This window comes from Oncorhynchus kisutch, linkage group LG8 (genome assembly GCF_002021735.2).
Source record: "Oncorhynchus kisutch isolate 150728-3 linkage group LG8, Okis_V2, whole genome shotgun sequence".
Lineage (NCBI taxonomy): Eukaryota > Metazoa > Chordata > Actinopteri > Salmoniformes > Salmonidae > Oncorhynchus > Oncorhynchus kisutch.
Window position 1 is genome coordinate 13,547,405 of NC_034181.2, and position 22,059 is coordinate 13,569,463.

The 22,059-nt window shown below is 44.1% G+C and overlaps 1 protein-coding gene across 3 annotated transcripts in view; it reads right to left on the bottom strand.

Moving 5' to 3' along the window:
- LOC109896173 (collagen alpha-1(XXVII) chain B) overlaps positions 1-22,059 on the bottom strand; it is a 95,980-nt gene that overhangs the window by 24,646 nt on the left and 49,275 nt on the right. For all 3 annotated transcript variants that reach the window (XM_031829689.1, XM_031829690.1, XM_031829687.1), the window contains 16 exons: positions 21,054-21,107; positions 20,368-20,412; positions 15,752-15,805; positions 13,092-13,136; positions 11,043-11,096; positions 10,849-10,893; positions 10,251-10,304; positions 10,094-10,147; positions 9,909-9,962; positions 9,754-9,807; positions 8,797-8,850; positions 8,547-8,591; positions 6,019-6,072; positions 1,368-1,412; positions 1,097-1,150; positions 278-331 (listed from right to left, as the gene is read on the bottom strand). In XM_031829689.1, coding sequence (XP_031685549.1) covers positions 278-331; positions 1,097-1,150; positions 1,368-1,412; positions 6,019-6,072; positions 8,547-8,591; positions 8,797-8,850; positions 9,754-9,807; positions 9,909-9,962; positions 10,094-10,147; positions 10,251-10,304; positions 10,849-10,893; positions 11,043-11,096; positions 13,092-13,136; positions 15,752-15,805; positions 20,368-20,412; positions 21,054-21,107 — 819 coding nt within the window. The remainder of the gene's footprint in view (positions 1-277; positions 332-1,096; positions 1,151-1,367; positions 1,413-6,018; positions 6,073-8,546; positions 8,592-8,796; positions 8,851-9,753; positions 9,808-9,908; positions 9,963-10,093; positions 10,148-10,250; positions 10,305-10,848; positions 10,894-11,042; positions 11,097-13,091; positions 13,137-15,751; positions 15,806-20,367; positions 20,413-21,053; positions 21,108-22,059) is intronic.

The window sequence follows — 22,059 nt, forward strand, 5'->3', positions numbered from 1 at the left end:
GCTGACTAAATACTTTTTTGCCCCACTGTATGTACAACATAAATGCTATCCTCGCTACAGTGCATCCCAACATGAAGTTGAGCTGACTGACAGTATGACTAACAAAAACATAATTTCGTACAAGATGTACAAGCTATACATATCTCTTTCTCAGTCAGAAGGTTACCTGTCTTAGTGCCCCATTGCTCATCTCCAAGCCCCCAAATGACATCCTGTCCTACCCATATAGCGTTGAATGCCCCTGGGAATAGAGACGGGGTCCAGACTTACTCCTTACCATCGCCCCCTTTTCCCCTGGCGGTCCAGGCAATCCCATCTCGCCACGGCCCCCCTGGAAAAACATATAGCACTGTAGTTTAGTTTATTATTAGCTGCGTTTGTTTCCCCTGGCGGTCCAGGCAATCCCATCTCCCCACCGTCCCCCTGGGAAAACCAACACAGCTATGAGGACCCTGCATCACATAGGTAGGACCAGGAGTTTTCCCTGTAGTTAGTTATGGTCAGGTCACAAAAAAGGTTTAAAAAATGATGGTGCCATGGGAATATAGTTAGCAGGGCAGCAGGTAGCCTAGTGGTTAGAGCGTTGGACTCTAGTTTGAATCTCCGAACCGACAAAAATCTGTTGATGTGCGGTTGATAATGGCAGACCCTGGCTGTGACCCCACTATCCGATGGTGTCTCAGTGGGATATGCAAAAAATACATTGCCAATTCATACGTGTTTTAATACACACTTGTTGCACTTGTGAAATAGGACAAATATAAGCACCCACCAAATTATTATTATAATGCACTTAATAATTCACATGTCCTGCTGCTGCAAGATTATTTTCTTTCTGTAGCCAATTGGTTCAAATTAAGATCCTATATCTGTAGTTATAGCACAAGACATCAACAGGAAGCAAACCCAGCAGGCAAAACGGGTTGAAATGGCCTAATTAATTTTGACCAGCTTACAACTGTTTGTAATAACGTCATTTCAACCATTTTTGCCCACTGGGAAAGTAGAGCAATAACAAATCTGAATCTTTCAATATGACCGAAACAACAGTTGAAAAGCCTTCCTGTAAGGTCCAATGCAAAGATACACAGCTAACCTTTTCTCCTGCGAGGCCAGGCTCCCCAACAGGGCCGATGAAACCCATCAACCCCTGCAGAGACCAACACAGGAAAGCACACAGTCAAAGTCCTGTACTTACACCATGGCCTGCAGAGCAGTGGAGCAACAGCAAAACACACACGCATGGACATACGCAGTGAGAGAGAGAAAGACGCACACACTCACAAACAGACACACATAAACAGACACACACAGAGTGAAGTATAAACAAACAGAGAGCGAGAGAGAGGAGAGAGAAAAGCCTTTACCCTCTCGCCAAGCTTTCCGACCTCTCCAGTTATTCCGGTCTCGCCCTACAGCAGAATACCAAATTAGCATTTCAGAAAAAGATTCAAACCTTTTAAAGTTCAGATCAGTCAGAGAGAACATGCTTAGTTAGAGGCCAGTCCCCCTGGTAATAGAAACGTGACATCTAATTTACACACAGTTAAATGAGAGAGCGAGAGAGAGAGCAACACTGTAAACATATGTTTGCCATGCCAATACAACGTTTTGATTTGAATTGAGAAAGAGAGAGAGAGAGAGAGAGAGAGAGTGAGAGTGATAGAGAGAGAGTGATAGAGAGAGAGAGTGATAGACTCTGGCAGATGGATGGAGAGAGAGTGATAGAGAGATTGATAGAGGGAGAGAGAGAGTGATAGAGAGAGAGAGAGAGTGATAGAGAGAGAGAGTGATAGACTCTGGCAGATGGATGGAGAGAGAGTGATAGAGAGAGAGAGTGATAGAGAGAGTGAGTGATAGACTCTGGCAGATGGATGGAGAGAGAGTGATAGAGAGAGTGATAGAGAGAGAGAGTGATAGACTCTGGCAGATGGATGGAGAGAGAGTGATAGAGAGAGTGATAGAGGGAGAGAGTGATAGAGAGAGTGAGTGATAGACTCTGGCAGATGGATGGAGAGAGAGTGATAGAGAGATTGATAGAGCGAGTGATAGAGAGAGTGATAGGGAGAGTGATAGAGAGATTGATAGAGGGAGAGAGTGCTGTATGTGTAATGTTTACTGTTCATTTTTATTGTTTATTTCACTTTTGTATATTATTTACCTCACTTGCTTTGGCAATGTTAACAAGTTTCCCATGCCAATAAAGCCCCTTGAATTTAATTGTATTTAATTGAGAGAGAGTGATAGAGACAGAGAGTGAAAGAGAAAGAGAGTGATAGAGAGAGAGAGTGATAGAGGGAGAGAGTGATAGTGGGAGAGAGTGATAGAGGGAGAGAGTAATAGACGGAGAGAGTGATAGACTCCGGCAGATGGATGGAGAGAGTGATAGAGAGTAAGAGTGATAGAGAGAGTGAAAGCGAGAGGGAGAGAGAGAGAGAGTGATAGAGAGAGAGTGATAGAGGGAGAGTGATAGAGGGAGAGACTGATAGAGAGAGAGAGTGATAGAGAGAGAGTGATAGAGAGAGAGAGAGTGATAGAGAGAGAGTGATAGAGGGAGAGTGATAGAGGGAGAGTGATAGAGTGAGAGACTGATAGAGAGAGAGAGTGATAGAGAGAGAGTGATAGAGAGATAGTGATAGAGGGAGAGAGAGAGAGTGATAGAGGGAGTGAGTGATAGAGAGAGAGAGTGATAGAGAGAGAGTGATAGAGAGAGTGATAGAGGGAGAGAGTGATAGAGCAAGAGAGTGATAGAGAGAGAGTGATAGAGGGAGAGAGTGATAGAGAGAGAGAGTGAGAGTGATAGAGGGAGAGAATGATAGAGAGAGAGTGATAGAGAGAGAGTGATAGAGGGAGAGTGAGTGATAGAGGGAGAGAGAGTGATAGAGAGAGAGTGATAGAGAGAGAGTGATAGAGAGAGAGTAATAGATAGAGAGTGATAGAGGGAGAGAGTGATAGAGAGACAGAGTGATAGAGAGAGAGAGTGATAGAGGGAGAGAGTGATAGAGAGAGAGTGATAGAGACAGAGACAGAGTGATAGAGGGAGAGAGTGATAGAGAGACAGAGTGATAGAGAGAGAGTGATAGACTCCGGCAGATCGATGGAGAGAGAGTGATAGAGGGAGAGAGTGATACAGAGACTGATAGAGGAAGAGAGTGATAGAGAGAGAGAGTGATAGAGAGAGAGAGTGATAGAGAGTAAGAGTGATAGAGAGAGAGAGTGATACAGAGAGAGAGTGATAGAGGGAGAGAGTGATAGAGAGTGATAGAGACTGATAGAGGAAGAGAGTGATAGAGAGTGATAGAGACTGATAGAGACTGATAGAGGAAGAGAGTGATAGAGAGAGACTGATAGAGGAAGAGAGTGATAGAGAGAGAGTGATAGAGGAAGAGAGTGATAGAGAGAGAGAGTGATAGAGAGAGAGAGTGATAGAGAGAGAGTGATAGAGAGAGACTGATAGAGAGAGACTGATAGAGGAAGAGAGTGATAGAGAGAGAGAGTGATAGAGAGAGAGTGATAGAGGGAGAGAGTGATAGAGAGAGAGTGATAGAGAGAGAGATAGTGATAGAGAGAGAGAGTAATAGATAGAGAGTGATAGAGGGAGAGAGTGATAGAGAGAGAGTGATAGAGAGAGAGTGATAGAGGGAGAGAGTTATAGAGAGAGAGAGTAATAGAGAGTGATAGAGGAAGAGAGTGATAGAGAGAGAGTGATAGAGAGAGACTGATAGAGGGAGAGAGTTATAGAGAGAGAGTGATAGAGAGAGAGAGTAATAGATAGAGAGTGATAGAGAGAGAGAGTGATAGAGAGAGAGTGATAGAGGGAGAGAGTTATAGAGAGAGAGAGTAATAGAGAGTGATAGAGACAGAGTGATAGAGCAAGAGAGTGATAGGGAGAGAATGATAGAGAGAGAGTGATAGAGAGAGAGTGATAGAGGGAGAGGGAGTGATAGAGGGAGAGAGAGTGATAGAGAGAGAGTGATAGAGAGAGAGTAATATATAGAGAGTGATAGAGGGAGAGAGTGATAGAGAGACAGAGTGATAGAGAGAGAGAGTGATAGAGAGAAGAGTGATAGAGAGAGAGTGATAGAGACAGAGACAGAGTGATAGAGGGAGAGTGTGATAGAGAGACAGAGTGATAGAGAGAGAGTGATAGACTCCGGCAGATGGATGGAGAGAGAGTGATAGAGGGAGAGAGTGATAGAGAGACAGAGTGATAGAGGGAGAGAGTGATAGAGAGACAGTGTGATAGAGAGAGAGTGATAGACTCCGGCAGATGGATGGAGAGAGAGTGATAGAGGGAGAGAGTGATACAGAGAGACTGATAGAGGAAGAGAGTGATAGAGAGAGAGATAGTGATAGAGAGAGAGTAATAGATAGAGAGTGATAGAGGGAGAGAGTGATAGAGAGACAGAGTGATAGAGAGAGAGTGATAGACTCCGGCAGATGGATGCAGAGAGAGTGATAGAGGGAGAGAGTGATAGAGAGAGTGATAGAGCGAGAGAGTGATAGAGAGAGAGTGATAGAGGGAGAGAGTGATAGAGAGAGTGATAGAGAGACAGAGTGATAGAGAGAGAGTGATAGAGGGAGAGAGTGATAGAGAGAGAGAGATAGAGGGAGAGAGTGATAGACAGACAGTGTGATAGAGAGAGAGAGTGAGAGAGGGAGAGAGTGATAGAGAGAGAGTGATAGAGAGACAGAGTGATAGAGAGAGAGTGATAGAGAGAGAGAGTGATAGAGAGAGAGTAATAGATAGAGAGTGATAGAGGGAGAGAGTGATAGAGAGAGAGTGATAGAGAGAGAGTGATAGAGAGAGAGTGATAGAGACAGAGACAGAGTTATAGAGGGAGAGAGTGATAGAGAGACAGAGTGATAGAGAGAGAGTGATAGACTCCGGCAGATGGATGGAGAGTGAGTGATAGAGGGAGAGAGTGATAAAGAGAGTGATAGAGGGAGAGAGTGATACAGAGAGACTGATAGAGGAAGAGAGTGATAGAGAGAGAGATAGTGATAGAGAGAGAGAGTAATAGATAGAGAGTGATAGAGGGAGAGAGTGATAGAGAGAGAGTGAGAGACAGAGTGATAGAGAGAGAGTGATAGAGAGAGAGTGATAGACTCCGGCAGATGGATGGAGAGAGTGTGATAGAGGGAGAGAGTGATAGAGAGAGAGAGTGATAGAGCGAGAGAGTGATAGAGAGAGAGTGATAGAGGGAGAGAGTGATAGAGAGACAGAGTGATAGAGAGAGAGAGTGATAGAGGGAGAGAGTGATAGAGAGACAGAGTGATAGAGAGAGAGTGATAGAGAGACAGAGTGATAGAGGGAGAGAGTGATAGTGGGAGAGAGTGATAGAGGGAGAGAGTAATAGAGAGAGAGTGATAGAGAGACAGAGTGATAGAGGGAGAGAGTGAAAGCGAGAGAGAGTGATAGAGAGAGTGAAAGAGAGAGGGAGAGAGAGAGAGAGTGATAGAGAGAGTGATAGAGGGAGAGACTGATAGAGAGAGAGAGTGATAGAGAGAGAGTGATAGAGAGAGAGAGTGATAGAGCGAGAGTGATAGAGGGAGAGTGATAGAGGGAGAGTGATAGAGGGAGAGACTGATAGAGAGAGAGAGTGATAGAGAGAGAGTGATAGAGAGATAGTGATAGAGGGAGAGAGAGAGAGTGATAGAGAGAGAGTGATAGAGAGAGAGTTATAGAGAGAGAGTTATAGAGGGAGAGAGTGATAGAGAGAGTGATAGAGAGAGAGTGATAGAGAGACAGAGTGATAGAGAGAGAGTGATAGACTCCGGCAGATGGATGGAGAGAGAGTGATAGAGGGAGAGAGTGATAGAGAGAGTGATAGAGCGAGAGAGTGATAGAGAGAGAGTGATAGAGGGAGAGAGTGATAGAGAGAGAGTGATAGAGAGACAGAGTGATAGAGAGAGAGTGATAGAGGGAGAGAGTTATAGACAGACAGTGTGATAGAGAGAGAGAGAGAGTGATAGACTCCGGCAGATGGATGGTGCATTACGTTAATAGAATCTGACCTTCAGTCCTTCGGGACCTGTTTTCCCTGGGAATCCCTGCCTTCCAGGTCTGCCCTGAACAGAAAACATACATGAACCATAGTACTGAACCTCATCAAACAGTAAAGTAGAATCATCATCTGCCCTAAAGATAACCATCCTAGTACCGTAACCCACCCGCCACCACACTAATAAACCTACAGACAGAATATACTGTAAAGCTACAATCTGTCCTAAGGACTCCTCCAATCTGGCTTTAAGAGTGTCTGGATTAATGTATGGTGTGAAAATGAAGGTAGACTTTGTCATGCAGTAGCATAGTGTGTCCAAGACATTAGTCCTTTAAGGGACAGACTATTATACTGTCTTTTGATTGGACGTATGGGTTAGAACAATACAACACTCAAAAACATTAAAACGTTTAAGAGCACCAACAAAGCACTCGGCTTTCACACTCATTTCGTGGAATGTCTTCTGTTATTGTCAACGTTTTAATTAATGCCTGAAAAAGATGTGCTACTTTTGTTGGCTTTTCCTGGGAAAGAAGAGAAAGGTCACTGTCCCTCTCTATATTATTCAAAGGCCCAAATCCATCAATAATGGAACCGAGAATTTAGCTCACTAATGCATTAGTAAAACATCATTGGATCTAATGTGTTATATTGAATCACTATTTTCAATGAGTTGTGGTGTCTGTCTTTCGGAGATGGCCGTTTGGAATACTCTGTTCTTTAATGTGCTTAGTCATCTGTATGAGAGAGTAGAACTGGATTAGGGCTCTGCTGTTGTTGAACTGGATTAGGGCTCTGCTATTGTTGAACTGGATTAGGTCTCTGCTACTGTTGAACTGGATTAGGGCTCTGCTGTTGTTGAACTGGATTAGGGCTCTGCTATTGTTGAACTGGATTAGGTCTCTACTACTGTTGAACTGGATTAGGGCTCTGCTGTTGTTGGACTTGATTAGTGATCTGCTGTTGTTGAACTTGATTAGGGCTCTGCTGTTGTTGAACTGGATTAGAGCTCTGCTGTTGTTGAACTGGATTAGGGCTCTGCTATTGTTGGACTTGATTAGTGCTCTGCTATTGTTGAACTGGATTAGTGCTCTGCTGTTGTTGAACTGGATTAGAGCTCTGCTATTGTTGAACTGGATTAGGGCTCTGCTAATGGTGAACTGGATTAAAGCTCTGCTATTGTTGAATTGGATTAGAGCTCTGCTATTGTTGAACTGGATAAATGCTCTGCTATTGTTGAACTGGATTAGTGCTCTGCTGTTGTTGAACTAGATTAGTGCTCTGCTGTTGTTGAACTAGATTAGTGCTCTGCTATTGTTGAACTGGATAAATGCTCTGCTATTGTTGAACTGGATTAGAGCTCTGCTATTGTTGAACTGGATTAGAGCTCTGCTATTGTTGAACTGGATAAATGCTCTGCTATTGTTGAACTGGATTAGAGCTCTGCTATTGTTGAACTGGATAAGTGCTCTGCTAACTGGCGTGATATATTGGCATGTATTGTTGAATTTGGGTCGACTCCAGACTAACTCTTTATTTAGTCTATAATGGATGCAAATGGGAAGTCTCTGTAGGAAGATGCATTATGATGGAATCCAAGGCCAGGCTACTCACTGACACAATCGGAAAAAAGGTCTGAATTTCAGAGCTCGTTTACCGGATCTAGGAGAGAGAGAGCCTGCATCCCAAATGACACCCTATTCCCTACACAACTTTAGACCAGAGCTCTATGGGCACTAGTCAAAAGTAGTTCACTATATAGGGAATGAGGTGCTATTTGGGATGCAACCATAGTCTATCCTCATAGATATCCAGATGTTTAGGATTATTCAGAGTAAGGAATGGAGGATATGTCCATCTATGGTGGAGGACAAGCTCACAAAATATTAGGCAAGGGAAACAGAGAGCCATTCCAAGCCGTTTTATAAATTGGTTTTTCAGTATTTTTAATGAAGCATTGACATTTACTCCCAGTGTTTAGCAAAATGGCCACTCTCCAAAAGTAACATCTTAAAAATGAATGCAGAAAGCAGATATTTGGACAGTTTTCATAATAATCCTACTAACTGGGCTAACTGCCTACGGACGGAAATGAATGGCTTTATTTTCATTGGTTCAAAACCAGAAAGCTTTGTTTTTTTTATATAAGCCTATCTCATCCCAGGCTGTTGTCTTTGTATAACAGATGAGCACCATGTGGAGATGTGGCCGAGCACAGCAGTTTTACTAACCAAACTCATGCCACAAATGCACAATAAGCAGTCAGCCATATATCAAAATAGATTTTCTGCACAATAGAGTGACAACTCTGCCAAGAGCTAACGGTATATAGCAAACCATATCATAGTGATTCAGCTGGATTTAAACACCAACTGAAGCTAATTGCTTCCCTCTCTGAAGGTTCCTGGTTATGAAACAGGCTTTGGGATGGTGAGAGGTGAACATTTGGTGGTTTTCATGTGCTGAGTGACCCATATTGTATTTTTGGACTTCCTTGTTTTGTTTGTTTTGGTTTTGAGCTGTCCAATCAGCGCTCACCTCCGGTCCTGTAGGTCCAGGTGGTCCAAGTGGCCCCTCATCGCCCTGGAAAACAATATGGAGACAGAGGGTCAAAGACAGGGACAAAACCCCTTTGCACCATCACTGGACTATGTGGAAGCGCTAGATCATTGCTGTCATATATCTTACATACAGTACATACTATATACATGGCCAAAGTAAGACTGGGTCTTGACATGTAATGAATACGTCAAGCATTGTGTGTTTTATGTAGTAAACTAAAGACCACCTCTAGTCCAGCTGTTCCTCTGAGCCCTGGTAAACCTCTGTTTCCTGGCTTCCCCTGAGAAGAATGATACAGGACGTTAGATTGTGTACGGACCCCATGTTGCTGTCCATGGTGCACTGGCAGTCCAACAGCACTGGTCCCCAGCGTTCCCCACGGGATCCAGAAAGGACTTCCATGGACCTGCTCCTTGCCAACCACTGGTCTTTGTATTCACTAAAAACCAACTAAACCTCTCACAGCACTAAAGATACTCATTGCTCATAAAAGTGCTTGATCCTGCCAACTACGCCACATGAGGATGTCAAGTAGCTACATTAAAGCCACGTTTATACCTGGTTCTAACATGCATCCTTTTTCGTGATCTTGTCCACATTCTGATTGTGCCCACATTTTCAGACAGGTGTAGACAACTAAAACATGCATTGTGGTCTGATTATGATCAGGCACACATTGTAGACAGATCTGGACAGAGAAACAATTTAAACCATCATTCATATCATTGACAGGTGGCACCATTGACTTATGGCATCAATATTTATCTTAAAAATTATATATATTATTTTGAAAGAATAGCTGTTAAATAATTTGCATACAGGGAGGGACCAGGAGATGTTTATTTATTTATTTAACCTTTATTTAACAAGGCAAGTTAGTTAAGAACAAATTCTTATTTACAATCACGGTCTAGAAACACTGGGTTAACTGCCTTGTTCAGGGGCAGAACGACAGATTTTTACCTTGTCAGCTCGGGGATTCGATTTAGCATCCTTTCGGTTACTGGCCCAATGCTCTAACCACTAGGCTACCGGCCGCCCCAAAGATCTGGTCACAATGCTTACACGGTGGACGGATATAAGACACATCAGAATGTGGACAAGATCAGGACAAAGGACGCATGTTAGCACCAGGTATAAACAAGGCTTAATAGGTGTGAGAGTTTTATTATAGGCTACTGACCTTTGGGCCCTCTGGGCCGTTGTGCCCTGGTGGGCCGATGTCTCCTGGGAAACCCTGAGAACAACCAGACAACAGGTGGTCATCTCTACTATCCATCACAAGGAGAAGGTAAGTCCTGGGTCATGAGTAATATTGACGCCCACACAGGGCCTTACCTCTTGGCCTGGAGGGCCAGGTATACCATCAGGACCCGGCTCACCTGTCACCCCCTAGGACAGAGACATCATTTTAGTTTGCTGGATACCCTTTGTATCACTAGCCATTTCAAAAGTGATAACCTAGTAATATACTGTACATGGTCCCTGGTACACATACCCTATATAAGGGTTAATGGACTCACATGTGGCCCTGGTTTCCCTCGAATGCCTGGCAATCCTGGTGAACCCTGGATACCCTGTAAAACAACGAGAGCATTTCTGTGAAACGAAAGGATAAACCCCTGATACAGAGACTCAGACGACAGTCATCACCATCTGTTAAGTGGGGAAGTGAAATACCTTGTCACCTTGGAATCCATTCTCTCCTTGTTCCCCTGGAAGACCAACGTCATCCTGAAGAAAGACAGAGGATGGGAGCAGTTAGAGTTAGGAATAAACTAAAAGTACAGTACAAATCCTGCACTCTATTGATGAGTACTGCAGTCAGCTGAGGGCATGAGGCAGACCCAGTATGCCCAGCAGGCAGCTCTAGGGCTGTCAGCTGGTGACCTGTAGACAGCACAGGAACACTGCACATCTGGCTGAGTACAGTATGTGTATATGTGTATTTTTACAAAGAAAAGTACATATTTCTCAGTAGTTTATACATACAGTATGCGTGATATATGGAGAACATAGCAAGCCCATGCTCTAAACTAGCAGTGATTAATGATAAGCTACAGTAGATACAGTTAGAAACCATCTAGTAGGCTTGAGGGTGGTCTACAAACTGTTCCTGAATCAGATTTCTAGAGATGTCTATGGTAGTTATACAGCATGTAACCACCTCGTTCCCAGAGAGCCAGCTGGTAGATGAGACTATATTGCATGCAACATTTTTATCTGATAGCATGGTTGATTTAAATACAATAGGCTAATAATGAGGTATTCAGATCACCTTATCACCTTTCAGTCCTGGTTCTCCTGGGTTTCCGGGTACCCCCTGAATAACCAGATGAGTAAACAGATATAACATTGCCATAGCGATAGAGAGGAACCCCTCTTGAAATGATGGCACCTGCATTATATTACATCTGCATCATCATGTAACAGTGTTTACAGCCAAAGTGAGTAAAGGAGTAGGTTAGTTACCTTGAGTCCACATGGTCCTGGCAAACCCATCATCCCTAGAGGACCCATGTCTCCCTGCCACAAACAACATACAGAACACACACACTTAGAAGACTTGGAACACTTGGAACACTGCAGTAGAACAACGATATCATACACATTCCCAACAAGCTTGTGCGATGATGTAATGCTCTTGCTCTATGTTCTTTATGGCAACATTTGGGACATCTGCTTAGCTCTGTTTATCATCAACAATATTGCAACAAGGCAAGTCATAAACAGAGATCCCCAACCAAGCAGAGTGTCCTGGAGAGAGAAGCACATATATCCCAAACCAAGCAGAGTATCCTGGAAAGAGAAGCACAGGCATCCCCAAACCAGCAGGGTGTCCTGGAGAGAGAAGCACAGAGATCCCCAAACCAAGCAGTGTCCTAAAGAGAGAAGTACAGAGATCCCCAAACCAGCAGAGTGTCCTGGAGAGAGAAGCACATATATCCCAAACCAAGCAGAGTATCCTGGAAAGAGAAGCACAGGCATCCCCAAACCAGCAGAGTGTCCTGGAGAGAGAAGCAAAGAGATCCCCAAACCAAGCAGTGTCCTTGAGAGAGAAGCACATAGATCCCAAACCAAGCAGAGTATCCTGGAAAGAGAAGCACAGGCATCCCCAAACCAGCAGAGTGTCCTGGAGAGAGAAGCACAGAGATCCCAAACCAAGCAGGGTGTCCTGGAGAGAGAAGCATAGAGATCCCAAACCAAGCAGAGTGTCCTGGAGAGAGAAGCAAAGAGATCCCCAAACCAAGCAGTGTCCTGGAGAGAGAAGCACAGAGATTCCCAAACCAAGCAGAGTGTCCTGGAGAGAGAAGTACAGAGATCCCCAAACCAAGCAGCGTGTCCTGGAGAGAGAAGCACAGAGATCCCCAAACCAGCAGAGTGTCCTGGAGAGAGAAGCACATATATCCCAAACCAAGCAGTGTCCTAAAGAGAGAAGCACAGAGATCCCCAAACCAGCAGAGTGTCCTGGAGAGAGAAGCACATATATCCCAAACCAAGCAGTGTCCTAAAGAGAGAAGTACAGAGATCCCCAAACCAAGCAGCGTGTCCTGGAGAGAGAAGCACATATATCCCAAACCAAGCAGTGTCCTAAAGAGAGAAGTACAGAGATCCCCAAACCAGCAGAGTGTCCTGGAGAGAGAAGCACATATATCCCAAACCAAGCAGAGTATCCTGGAAAGAGAAGCACAGGCATCCCCAAACCAGCAGAGTGTCCTGGAGAGAGAAGCAAAGAGATCCCCAAACCAAGCAGTGTCCTTGAGAGAGAAGCACATATATCCCAAACCAAGCAGTGTCCTAAAGAGAGAAGTACAGAGATCCCCAAACCAAGCAGCGTGTCCTGGAGAGAGAAGCACAGAGATCCCCAAACCAAGCAGTGTCCTAAAGAGAGAAGCACAGAGATCCCCAAACCAGCAGAGTGTCCTGGAGAGAGAAGCACATATATCCCAAACCAAGCAGAGTATCCTGGAAAGAGAAGCACAGGCATCCCCAAACCAGCAGAGTGTCCTGGAGAGAGAAGCAAAGAGATCCCCAAACCAAGCAGTGTCCTTGAGAGAGAAGCACATAGATCCCAAACCAAGCATAGTATCCTGGAAAGACAAGCACAGGCATCCCCAAACCAGCAGAGTGTCCTGGAGAGAGAAGCACAGAGATCCCAAACCAAGCAGGGTGTCCTGGAGAGAGAAGCATAGAGATCCCAAACTAAGCAGAGTGTCCTGGAGAGAGAAGCACAGAGATTCCCAAACCAAGCAGAGTGTCCTGGAGAGAGAAGTACAGAGATCCCCAAACCAAGCAGCGTGTCCTGGAGAGAGAAGCACAGAGATCCCCAAACCAGCAGAGTGTCCTGGAGAGAGAAGCACAGAGATCCCCAAATCATGCACAGTGTCCTAAAGAGAGAAGCACAGAGATCCCCAAACCAGGCAGAGTGTCCTGGAGAGAGAAGCACAGAGATCCCCAAACCAGGCAGAATGTCCTGGAGAGAAGTACAGAGTGAAGGTACACATGGCTTTAAATACTCACAATGAGGCCAAGAACTCCATTAGGACCAGGGGCTCCCAGCTCTCCCTAAGAAATAAAGAGAGAGAGAGAGATAGAGAGAGAGCAGATTTCTAAGGTTATAGGCTTTGTTCTAAACAAATACAGGCAGAAGAGAGGCACAGTGTTCCTTTACGCTGCTGGCAGAAGGAGGGGGGAGAGACCCCAGCCCTTGGTTTGTTTGTGTTTTCCCCTGATAGCTTGTGTAATCTCCAGCTCCCATCTCGTGGGCCAGGCCAAGCTAATGAAAGATGGTGCGACACACAGAGAGGGGCTTGTTGTCCCCGGTAATTACCCCACTGCTACATGCCATGCCCATATCCGCTCCAGGGAGAGAGAGAGAGGGAGAGAGAGAGAGAGGGGGAGAGAGAGAGAGGGAGAGGAGGAGAGAGATAGGAAAATGAGGTGGAAACTGAACTGCACTTTCTAACCTCCTGCCAAATGTATGAACATATTAGAGACACATATTTCCCTTAGATTACACAGACCCACAAAGAATTTGAAAACAAATCCAATTTTGATCGACTCCCATATCTATTAGGTGAAATACCACAGTGTGTCATCACAGCAGCAAGATGTGTGACCTGTTGCCACAAGAAAAGGGCAACCAGTGAAGAACAAACACCATTGTAAATATAACCTATATTTCTATTTATTTATTTTCTCTTTTATACTTTAACTATTTGCACATCATTACAACACTCTATATAGACATAATATGACATTTGTATTGTTTATTTCACTTTTGTTTATTATCTATTTCACTTGCTTTGGCAATGTAAACATATATTTCCCATGCCAATAAAGCCCCTTAAATTGAAATTGAATTGAATTGATAGGGAGAGAGAGTGAAAGAGATAGACAGCGAGAGCAAGAGAGAGAGAGAGAAACGGAGGGAGAGGGAGAAAGAGGGGAGCTTTTTCTAAAAGGGGAGATAGATGTTAGAGTCCAGTGTGGCCTTCCTGCCCCCTCCCCCTTCTCCCCTCCCTCCTCCTTCTCCCCTCCCTCCTCCTTCTCCCCTCCCTCCTCCTTCTCCCCTCCCTCCCCCTTCTCCCCTCCCTCTCCCTTCTCCCCTCCCTCCCCCTTCTCCCCTCCCTCCTCCTTCTCCCCTCCCTCCCCCTTCTCCCCTCCCTCCTCCTTCTCCCCTCCCTCCCCCTTCTCCCCTCCCTCTCCCTTCTCCCCTCCCTCCCCCTTCTCCCCTCCCTCTCCCTTCTCCCCTCCCTCCCCCTTCTCCCTTCCCTCCTCCTCTAGCTTCATTATGACTGAAGGAGAAGTTATTGAGCCAACAGGAACTTCCCTCTCCCCTGTTGGAACAACAGGGCAGGAAATGGTGTTGAAGAGGTCTGTCGAGGTCAGCCAATCACAATATCTCTATACAGTTGCCACTCATAGAGCTGTTAAGAAAGGTAGAGTTGAGGAAGCTTCAGAACCACATTATGCCCTCATGTCAAACTAACTTGACTGGGATGTGGTCTAAGAAATTGCTTTAGTGAAGATATGATTATCTTTTTGACCTTGTGAAGTACAATACCCGCTTCATTGCTTAGATACACACACTTATGCAGTGATCTGACTCTCCCAAGTTGTCACCAATGCAGCTACTGAGAAGTGCATAAGAGTGTATATACTGCTGCTATAATAACTAGTTAGCAATGTGAGTGCTCTAGGTTACAGATCTTACAGACATTACTACAACATTTAAAACAGTAGACAAATTGTCCAGTTCTCAGAGTCCAGAGCCCCCTCCCTCATGACTGTGAATGTGGATAACTGTGGTCTGACATGATCAAAGACCAGAACGAGATGCTCTGGGCATGTTACTATATAACAAACTCTCAGGCTGGAATCATTACGGGCTCAGGAGTAGGAAATCCTCAGGAGGTCCTAGGAAGAAGCAAATGAAATAAAATGCAGTGTGGAGGTTTACGTACCCCAACAGGGGAAACTAAAAGGGGTTGTTTTCAATTCATCAAGTGTGACTTCTATTTACCATGTCTGTTCACCAGACAAATAATGTTAGTGTGTGTGTGTGTGTGTGTGTGTGTGTGTGTGTGTGTGTGTGTGTGTGTGTGTGTGTGTGTGTGTGTGTGTGTGTGTGTGTGTGTGTGTGTGTGTGTGTGTGTGTGTGTGTGTGTGTGTGTGTGTGTGTGTGTGTGTGTGTGTGTGAGTTTAAGTAGTGCCTGGAAGCAAACAGGCAGGGTATGCAGTTTATACCATTTATGGGCTGATTGAGCCCACTTGACCGCTGTACTAAAATGATGTAAATCAGTCATTCAAAATCTCTAAATAGATTGTTGTTGTGTATACTTCAGGAGATAATGCACTGGCTAATTATTGAATCCAAACCAAGATACAAAAACAAAAAGGCTAGACCTGTGACTTTAAAAACAAACAACAGATACCTTCAATAAAGGCTGAAACTCAAATTGTTTTTTTTGTTGTTGTTCAAATACCTTGAGCGTTTGATTGAGCCTGCCTGGAGTGCCAGAAGGATGAGCTTTGCACTTTTGGGACTATTCCATTCATTTCATTGCGCCAGTTAAGCTCAATAGAGCACAACATAAGTATTTGAAAGAAAACATATTATCTGAACATAGGTCTGAAGTGATGGCCAGGGGAACAGTCATCTCTGCTGTTTCACTTACTGGGTTTCCGTCTGGTCCTGGTGGTCCCCGCTCGCCAAAGTCCCCAGCAAACCCCTGAGTACACAAACACAAAGAGAGTAGGCATGTTATCACTCTGTACCGGGGTGGCAGAGAGCTGTTAAACACTATGGAAGAAACAGATTGAAACACAACCATTCTGCAAAGCAACACAATTGTACTAAAAATAATGGTATTGAACCATAATGCTTGGCATGGCCAACCATATCATTACATACCATTACTTTCCCACACCCAGAGTAGTTGACCATGAGAATATGTTCTTGGAATATTGGGCTTCCTAGTATAAACCATAATGGTGTGGCTGTATAGTAGACACAAAGCTAAAGTATTACTGCATGCACATTGGTTACAATGCAGTATTTGTTGCGTGGTTTTGCTTACAGTTCAGTTCAGCACATCAGCAGATAAAATAATAGTGATGCACTTCTAAATGAGTTTAGTTAATGAGTCATTACTTAATTTCCCTTCTAGTAACTACAGTATTCATTTATTGATTCTTTACTTCTCCTTTATGTTTACCCACACTGCACTTCTGGATGTGCGGAAAATAAACAAAACACAATGTCAGCACTCAGTAGACAAACTCCATCCCTGTCAAAGAGGTTTGCAGAATAAACCCCAAGCAAGCGAGCAGCACGTCAAGCAGCACGTCCAGCAGCACGTCAAGCAGCACGTCCAGCAGCACGTCCAGCAGCACGTCAAGCAGCACATCCAGCAGCACGTCAAGCAGCACGTTAAGCAGCACATCAAGCAGCACGTCAAGCAGCACATCAAGCAGCACTTCAAGTAGCACGTCAAGCAGCACATCAAGCAGCACATCAAGCAGCACGTCAAGCAGCACGTCAAGCAGCACGCATGCTGTAAACAAGCTCCTTGGACTCTTTATTCCTAGAGACTGTGTGCGTGCGCAGCGGCAGGAAATTCCATGGCTGAATGTTTGGGAGTGCGCGTGCTGCACTGAGCCTCGCTGGCAGGAGCCCTAACCAGCAGCCTAGGGACTGACTGGCTGGCCCGGGATCTGCTGACTGGGCTCTTTCCTTTCCTCCTCCTCCTGGCTCCATCTGTTCCATTATAAAACCAGAGAACAAGAGCTGTGACGCTATAATAGGCTACACTGAGGCTCTGGCAGGCTGAGGTTTCCGCTAGGCCACACGCTCAACGTGTGCTGCTTGTCACAATGCCAAGGTCAACAACACCTTGCTGTAGCTTCAGCTTCAGCCTTGGCCTTTCTCCATCACAGAATACAAGTACTGTAGTTACTGTATAGACTGTGGTTACTGTAGCTACTGTAGTTACTGTATAGACTGTAGTTACTGTATAGAGTGTAGTTACTGTAGCTACTGTAGTTACTGTAGTTACTGTATAGAGTGTAGTTACTGTAGCTACTGTAGTTACTGTAGTTACTGTATAGACTGTAGTTACTGTAGTTACTGTATAGAGTGTAGTTACTGTAGCTACTGTAGTTACTGTAGTTACTGTTTAGACTGTAGTTACTGTATAGAGTGTAGTTACTGTAGCTACTGTAGTTACTGTAGTTGCTGTATAGACTGCAGCTACTGTAGTTACTGTATAGACTGTAGCTACTGTAGCTACTGTAGTTACTGTAGTTACTGTATAGACTGTAGTTACTGTAGCTACTGTAGCTACTGTAGTTACTGTATAGACTGTAGCTACTGTAGCTACTGTAGTTACTGTAGTTACTGTATAGCCTGTAGTTACTGTAGCTACTGTAGTTACTGTATAGACTGTAGCTACTGTATAGAGTGTAGTTACTGTAGCTACTGTAGTTACTGTAGTTACTGTATAGACTGTAGTTACTGTAGCTACTGTAGTTACTGTATAGACTGTAGCTACTGTATAGAGTGTAGTTACTGTAGCTACTGTAGCTACTGTATAGACTGTAGTTACTGTATAGAGTGTAGTTACTGTAGCTACTGTAGTTACTGTAGTTACTGTATAGACTGTAGTTACTGTATAGAGCGTAGTTACTGTAGCTACTGTAGTTACTGTAGTTACTGTATAGACTGTAGCTACTGTAGCTACTGTAGTTACTGTATAGACTGTAGCTACTGTAGCTACTGTAGTTACTGTAGTTACTGTATAGACTGTAGCTACTGTAGTTACTGTAGTTACTGTATAGACTGTAGCTACTGTAGTTACTGTAGTTACTGTATATACTGTAGCTACTGTAGCTACTGTAGTTACTGTATAGACTGTGCCTGTATGATTAATGGTACTAGTAGTAGAGGTCTCATAGGCCCACAGAGTGAGGATGGAAAATGTCATATTAGATGAAGCGATGGTGATATTACCAGCCGTTTCTATTGCAGGAGATATTATTCAGAAGGATGGAATGTGTGTGGCAGGCAGAGTGTTGAGTTAAGCATCAGTAAAACATCTGGGGAAAGTCATACATTGGTAATTGCTGCAATGTGATACCTTCCAAAATGTGCAAAATGCCGCTTTTACCCAAACATTATAATAGTGTTGGTTTAAACTAAAACATAGCTACTCCGCAGCTCTTGAGTTGTTTTAACTCAAAGACGTTACTTGAAAGATTGCAGGTAGTACGAAATCTGATGGAAAGGTAATATGTCTGATCCCAGATTAGATTAGCTCTGTCATATGCAAGTGCCACTCAGAGAACATTACGCTAGTAACTGTGAACACACAGAATGTTTAGACGACTCAATGTAAGGAAGAAAAAGTAGCTACTGAAGATGAGAAGGAGAAGGGCTGGTACGGCACCACAGAAACAAACACACAGAGAGATACCGTCATCAAATGCTAAAGTTGCACTCTCCTCATTAAAAAAAATGACATCTTACTAATTATCCAGAGTGATTTACAGGAGCAATTAGGGTTAAGTGCCTTACTCAAGGGCACATCAACAGACTTTCCACCTAACCTACCTTTCGGTTACTGGCCAAATGCTCTTAACAGCGAGGCTACCTCAACAGCTATTTATAGTCTTTGCCAGCTTCAATTGTCGTTCACTGACCATCGTCAGCTTAATAACCCACTTCACCATGTAACATTGTAAAACTGTGCTTGGGAAGAAATCTCTATTACATAAGTCACTTGGAACATCAGGATTTTCCATGTAAGCACATCTCAATATGTTGATGGGAGAATTGGAAATCCCCATACAGGCGCCAATGAAAATACTTCCCTGGTCTGTGACTAGCTGGGCTGGAATTCCAAAACCAAAAGTTCCTCCACTGCACTAAACATTGTTCCAATGTAATAGATTTGGTTTTAGTCTAATGTAAAAGGCTTTGTTATAGTCTAATGTAAAAGGCTTTGTTATAGTCTAATGTAAAAGGCTTTGTTATAGTCTAATGTAAAAGGCTTTGTTATAGTCTAATGTAAAAGGCTTTGTTATAGTCTAATGTAAAAGGCTTTGTTATAGTCTAATGTAAAAGGCTTTGTTATAGTCTAATGTAAAAGGCTTTGTTATAGTCTAATGTAAAAGGCTTTGTTATAGTCCAATGTAAAAGGCTTTGTTATAGTCCAATGTAAAAGGCTTTGTTATAGTCTAATGTAAAAGGCTTTGTTACAGTCTAATGTAAAAGGCTTTGTTATAGTCCAATGTAATAGACTTTCGAATAACATAGACACAATCAATGTCTCAATTGTCTCAAGGCTTATAAACACTTATTTAATCTGTCTCCTCCCCTTCATCTACACCGATTGAAGAGGATTTAAGAAGTGAAATCAATAAGGAATCATAGCTTTAACCTGGATTCACCTGTTCAGACAACATCATGGAAAGAGCATGTCATGTTCTTAATTTTTTGCAAACTCAGTGTATAATCAATGGAATAGTTGCCAATAGTGTCCTAGTTGTAGTCCGTTGAGATCTCATCCTATTCTTAATGATATACTGTATAGACTAGTGGAAATATGCAGACAGACTCAATGCTCAAGGTGTAGCCAGCCATGTCAAGAGTGAAAAGACAACAGTCTTCAACAGTCTTCCACTGTGGTTGTGTGGAGGCTACCACAACATGTATCACTGATGTATAGTTAAAGCCAAGATGCCCCCATACACGCTCAAGACTGTTCCTCTGAATAATAGCCATACCATACTCACTAAATTACCCTAGCTGTATCTTTAAAGGGCAATTCTGCCACTTTTCAACCTCATATTCATCATCTCCAGCACCAAACCAGTATCTACACATGTGAAAACAGCTTGTTTCTATGGTCGGTGGTTAAAAATATTAGAAGAAAAGCCCTTTAAAAAATGCTTCTCTGTGACATCACAGGGTAGTATTAGAAGTAAAAACCGGTGAGTTTCAACCTGCAACATGTTCCTGGACCAAGAGAGGGTACTTTCCTGCTCCCCGTGTCACAGCTTTAACTTTTGGGGAACTTCTAAACTTTAGATTTTTTTTCTTCCCCCTACAAAACATAAAAATCCATCTGTTTTTACATATGTTGACACTGGTATTGTGCTGGAGATATTGAAAATTAGGTTGAAAAGTGGTGGAATTGACCTTTAAGGTATGACAGAAGGGGAAAAAAGGAAAAGATGATTTCATGGTATTATTGCATTCTCTATAAAAAGGTATGTTGAGAGAAATCTTTACCGGCCTACCCATCTTGCCCTTCTTCCCATGAACACCAGGGATTCCCTGAGGAAGTAGAGAAAGAGACAAGGATGGGAAAAGAAAGAAGAGAGGAGGGGAACAGCAAAAGAAGAGGTAAATGTCAATAATAATGTAATATTTATTTTACAAGCAGATTATGAATGTTTCTTTAAGGTAGCCTACTAGAACCAATACACATACTGTATCAAATGTAAGCTAGTGCAAGCATGTCCAAAAATACTCTCTAATATAGCCTACAATTCTACTCCAGTGGCCTGGGGGGGTTCTGGGAAAATGAGTCTTCATCAGGCTATTCCAAAGCAGCTCTTAGTGTTAGCCCATCTCCTGACTATTATCCAAAGAGTAGGGATGGCTGGAACTCCACCAGCACTTGATCCTGTATTGGGGGATGACTCCAGTCATCTTTCTGCTAGCATTTCATCCAGTGTAAGCACCTCTATTTCACAATCACAATCATCAACTCACTAAGGGTTAGATCTGATCATCCTGACTGATAATAATGCCCACAGGAGAGTTTTCAGCTACTGTGTACCCCTCCCATAGGACTAAGAGAGGTGGTCTCTTTTTAGTGTCAGTAATGCACCAAACAAGTCATTCAAAGAGGTAGAAAGGTTATTGTATAGTTATTCATTTTCATATTCTAGGAGATATTCTGGACTACTTACTCTCTCACCATCAGGTCCAGGAAGGCCAAAAACCCCAGGGATTCCTATGAAACCCTGCAGAAATATTGGTGGGATAAAGGTGTATAGGTGACAGGAAGAGGATAAGGAGAGTGGGAGGACAGGGGAGAGCAGAGAGAGATGGAAGGGAGGGAGGAAGTGAAAAAAGGGTAATGGAATAAAGCAGAGGAGAAGAGACAGATAAAGAAATGGATAATGAAGAAGGAGGTGGGGGAAGAGAGTGGGGTGAGGAGAATAGAGGGATGAGGGACAAAAAGGAGATCAATTACATTTCTATAACTCTCTTCTTTGGTTTCATCACATCAGTGTGGCTTTAGTCCTTTTTGTTGGCCGCAGGGGTGGGGCTCTTCGTGAAGAACAAAGCCTTGAGGCAAGTGTATATGCCCATGGACTGCATGGTGCTGCCTTCCACGATGTAGTCCAAGGGCACATACCCTCACGTCAGGGATCTCTGATGATTCCAGGGTGGCTGCTTACTGATGGAGGGCTAGAGGAGGGAGAGAGGAGGGCTAGATGAGGGAGGACGGAGGGAGAGAGGAGGGCTAGATGAGGGAGGGAGGAGGGCTAGAGGAGGAAGGAGGAGGGCTAGAGGAGGGCTCGAGGAGGGCTAGATGAGGGAGGGAGGAGGGCTCGAGGAGGGCTAGATGAGGGAGGGAGGAGAGAGAGAGGAGGGAAGGAGGAGGGCTAGAGGAGGGCTTGAGGAGGGCTAGAGGGAGGGAGGAGGGCTAGAGGAGGGAGGAGGGCTAGAGGAGGGAGGGAGGAGGGCTAGAGGAGGGAGGAGCGAGGGAGGGAGGGAGGGAGGGAGGGAGGGAGGGAGGGAGGGAGGGAGGGAGGGAGGGAGGGAGGGAGGGAGGGAGGGAGGGAGGGAGGGAGGGAGGGAGGCTAGATGAGGGAGGGAGGAGGGAGAGAGGAGGGAAGGAGGAGGGCTAGAGGAGGGCTCAAGGAGGGCTAGAGGGAGGGAGGAGGGCTAGAGGAGGGAGGAGGGCTA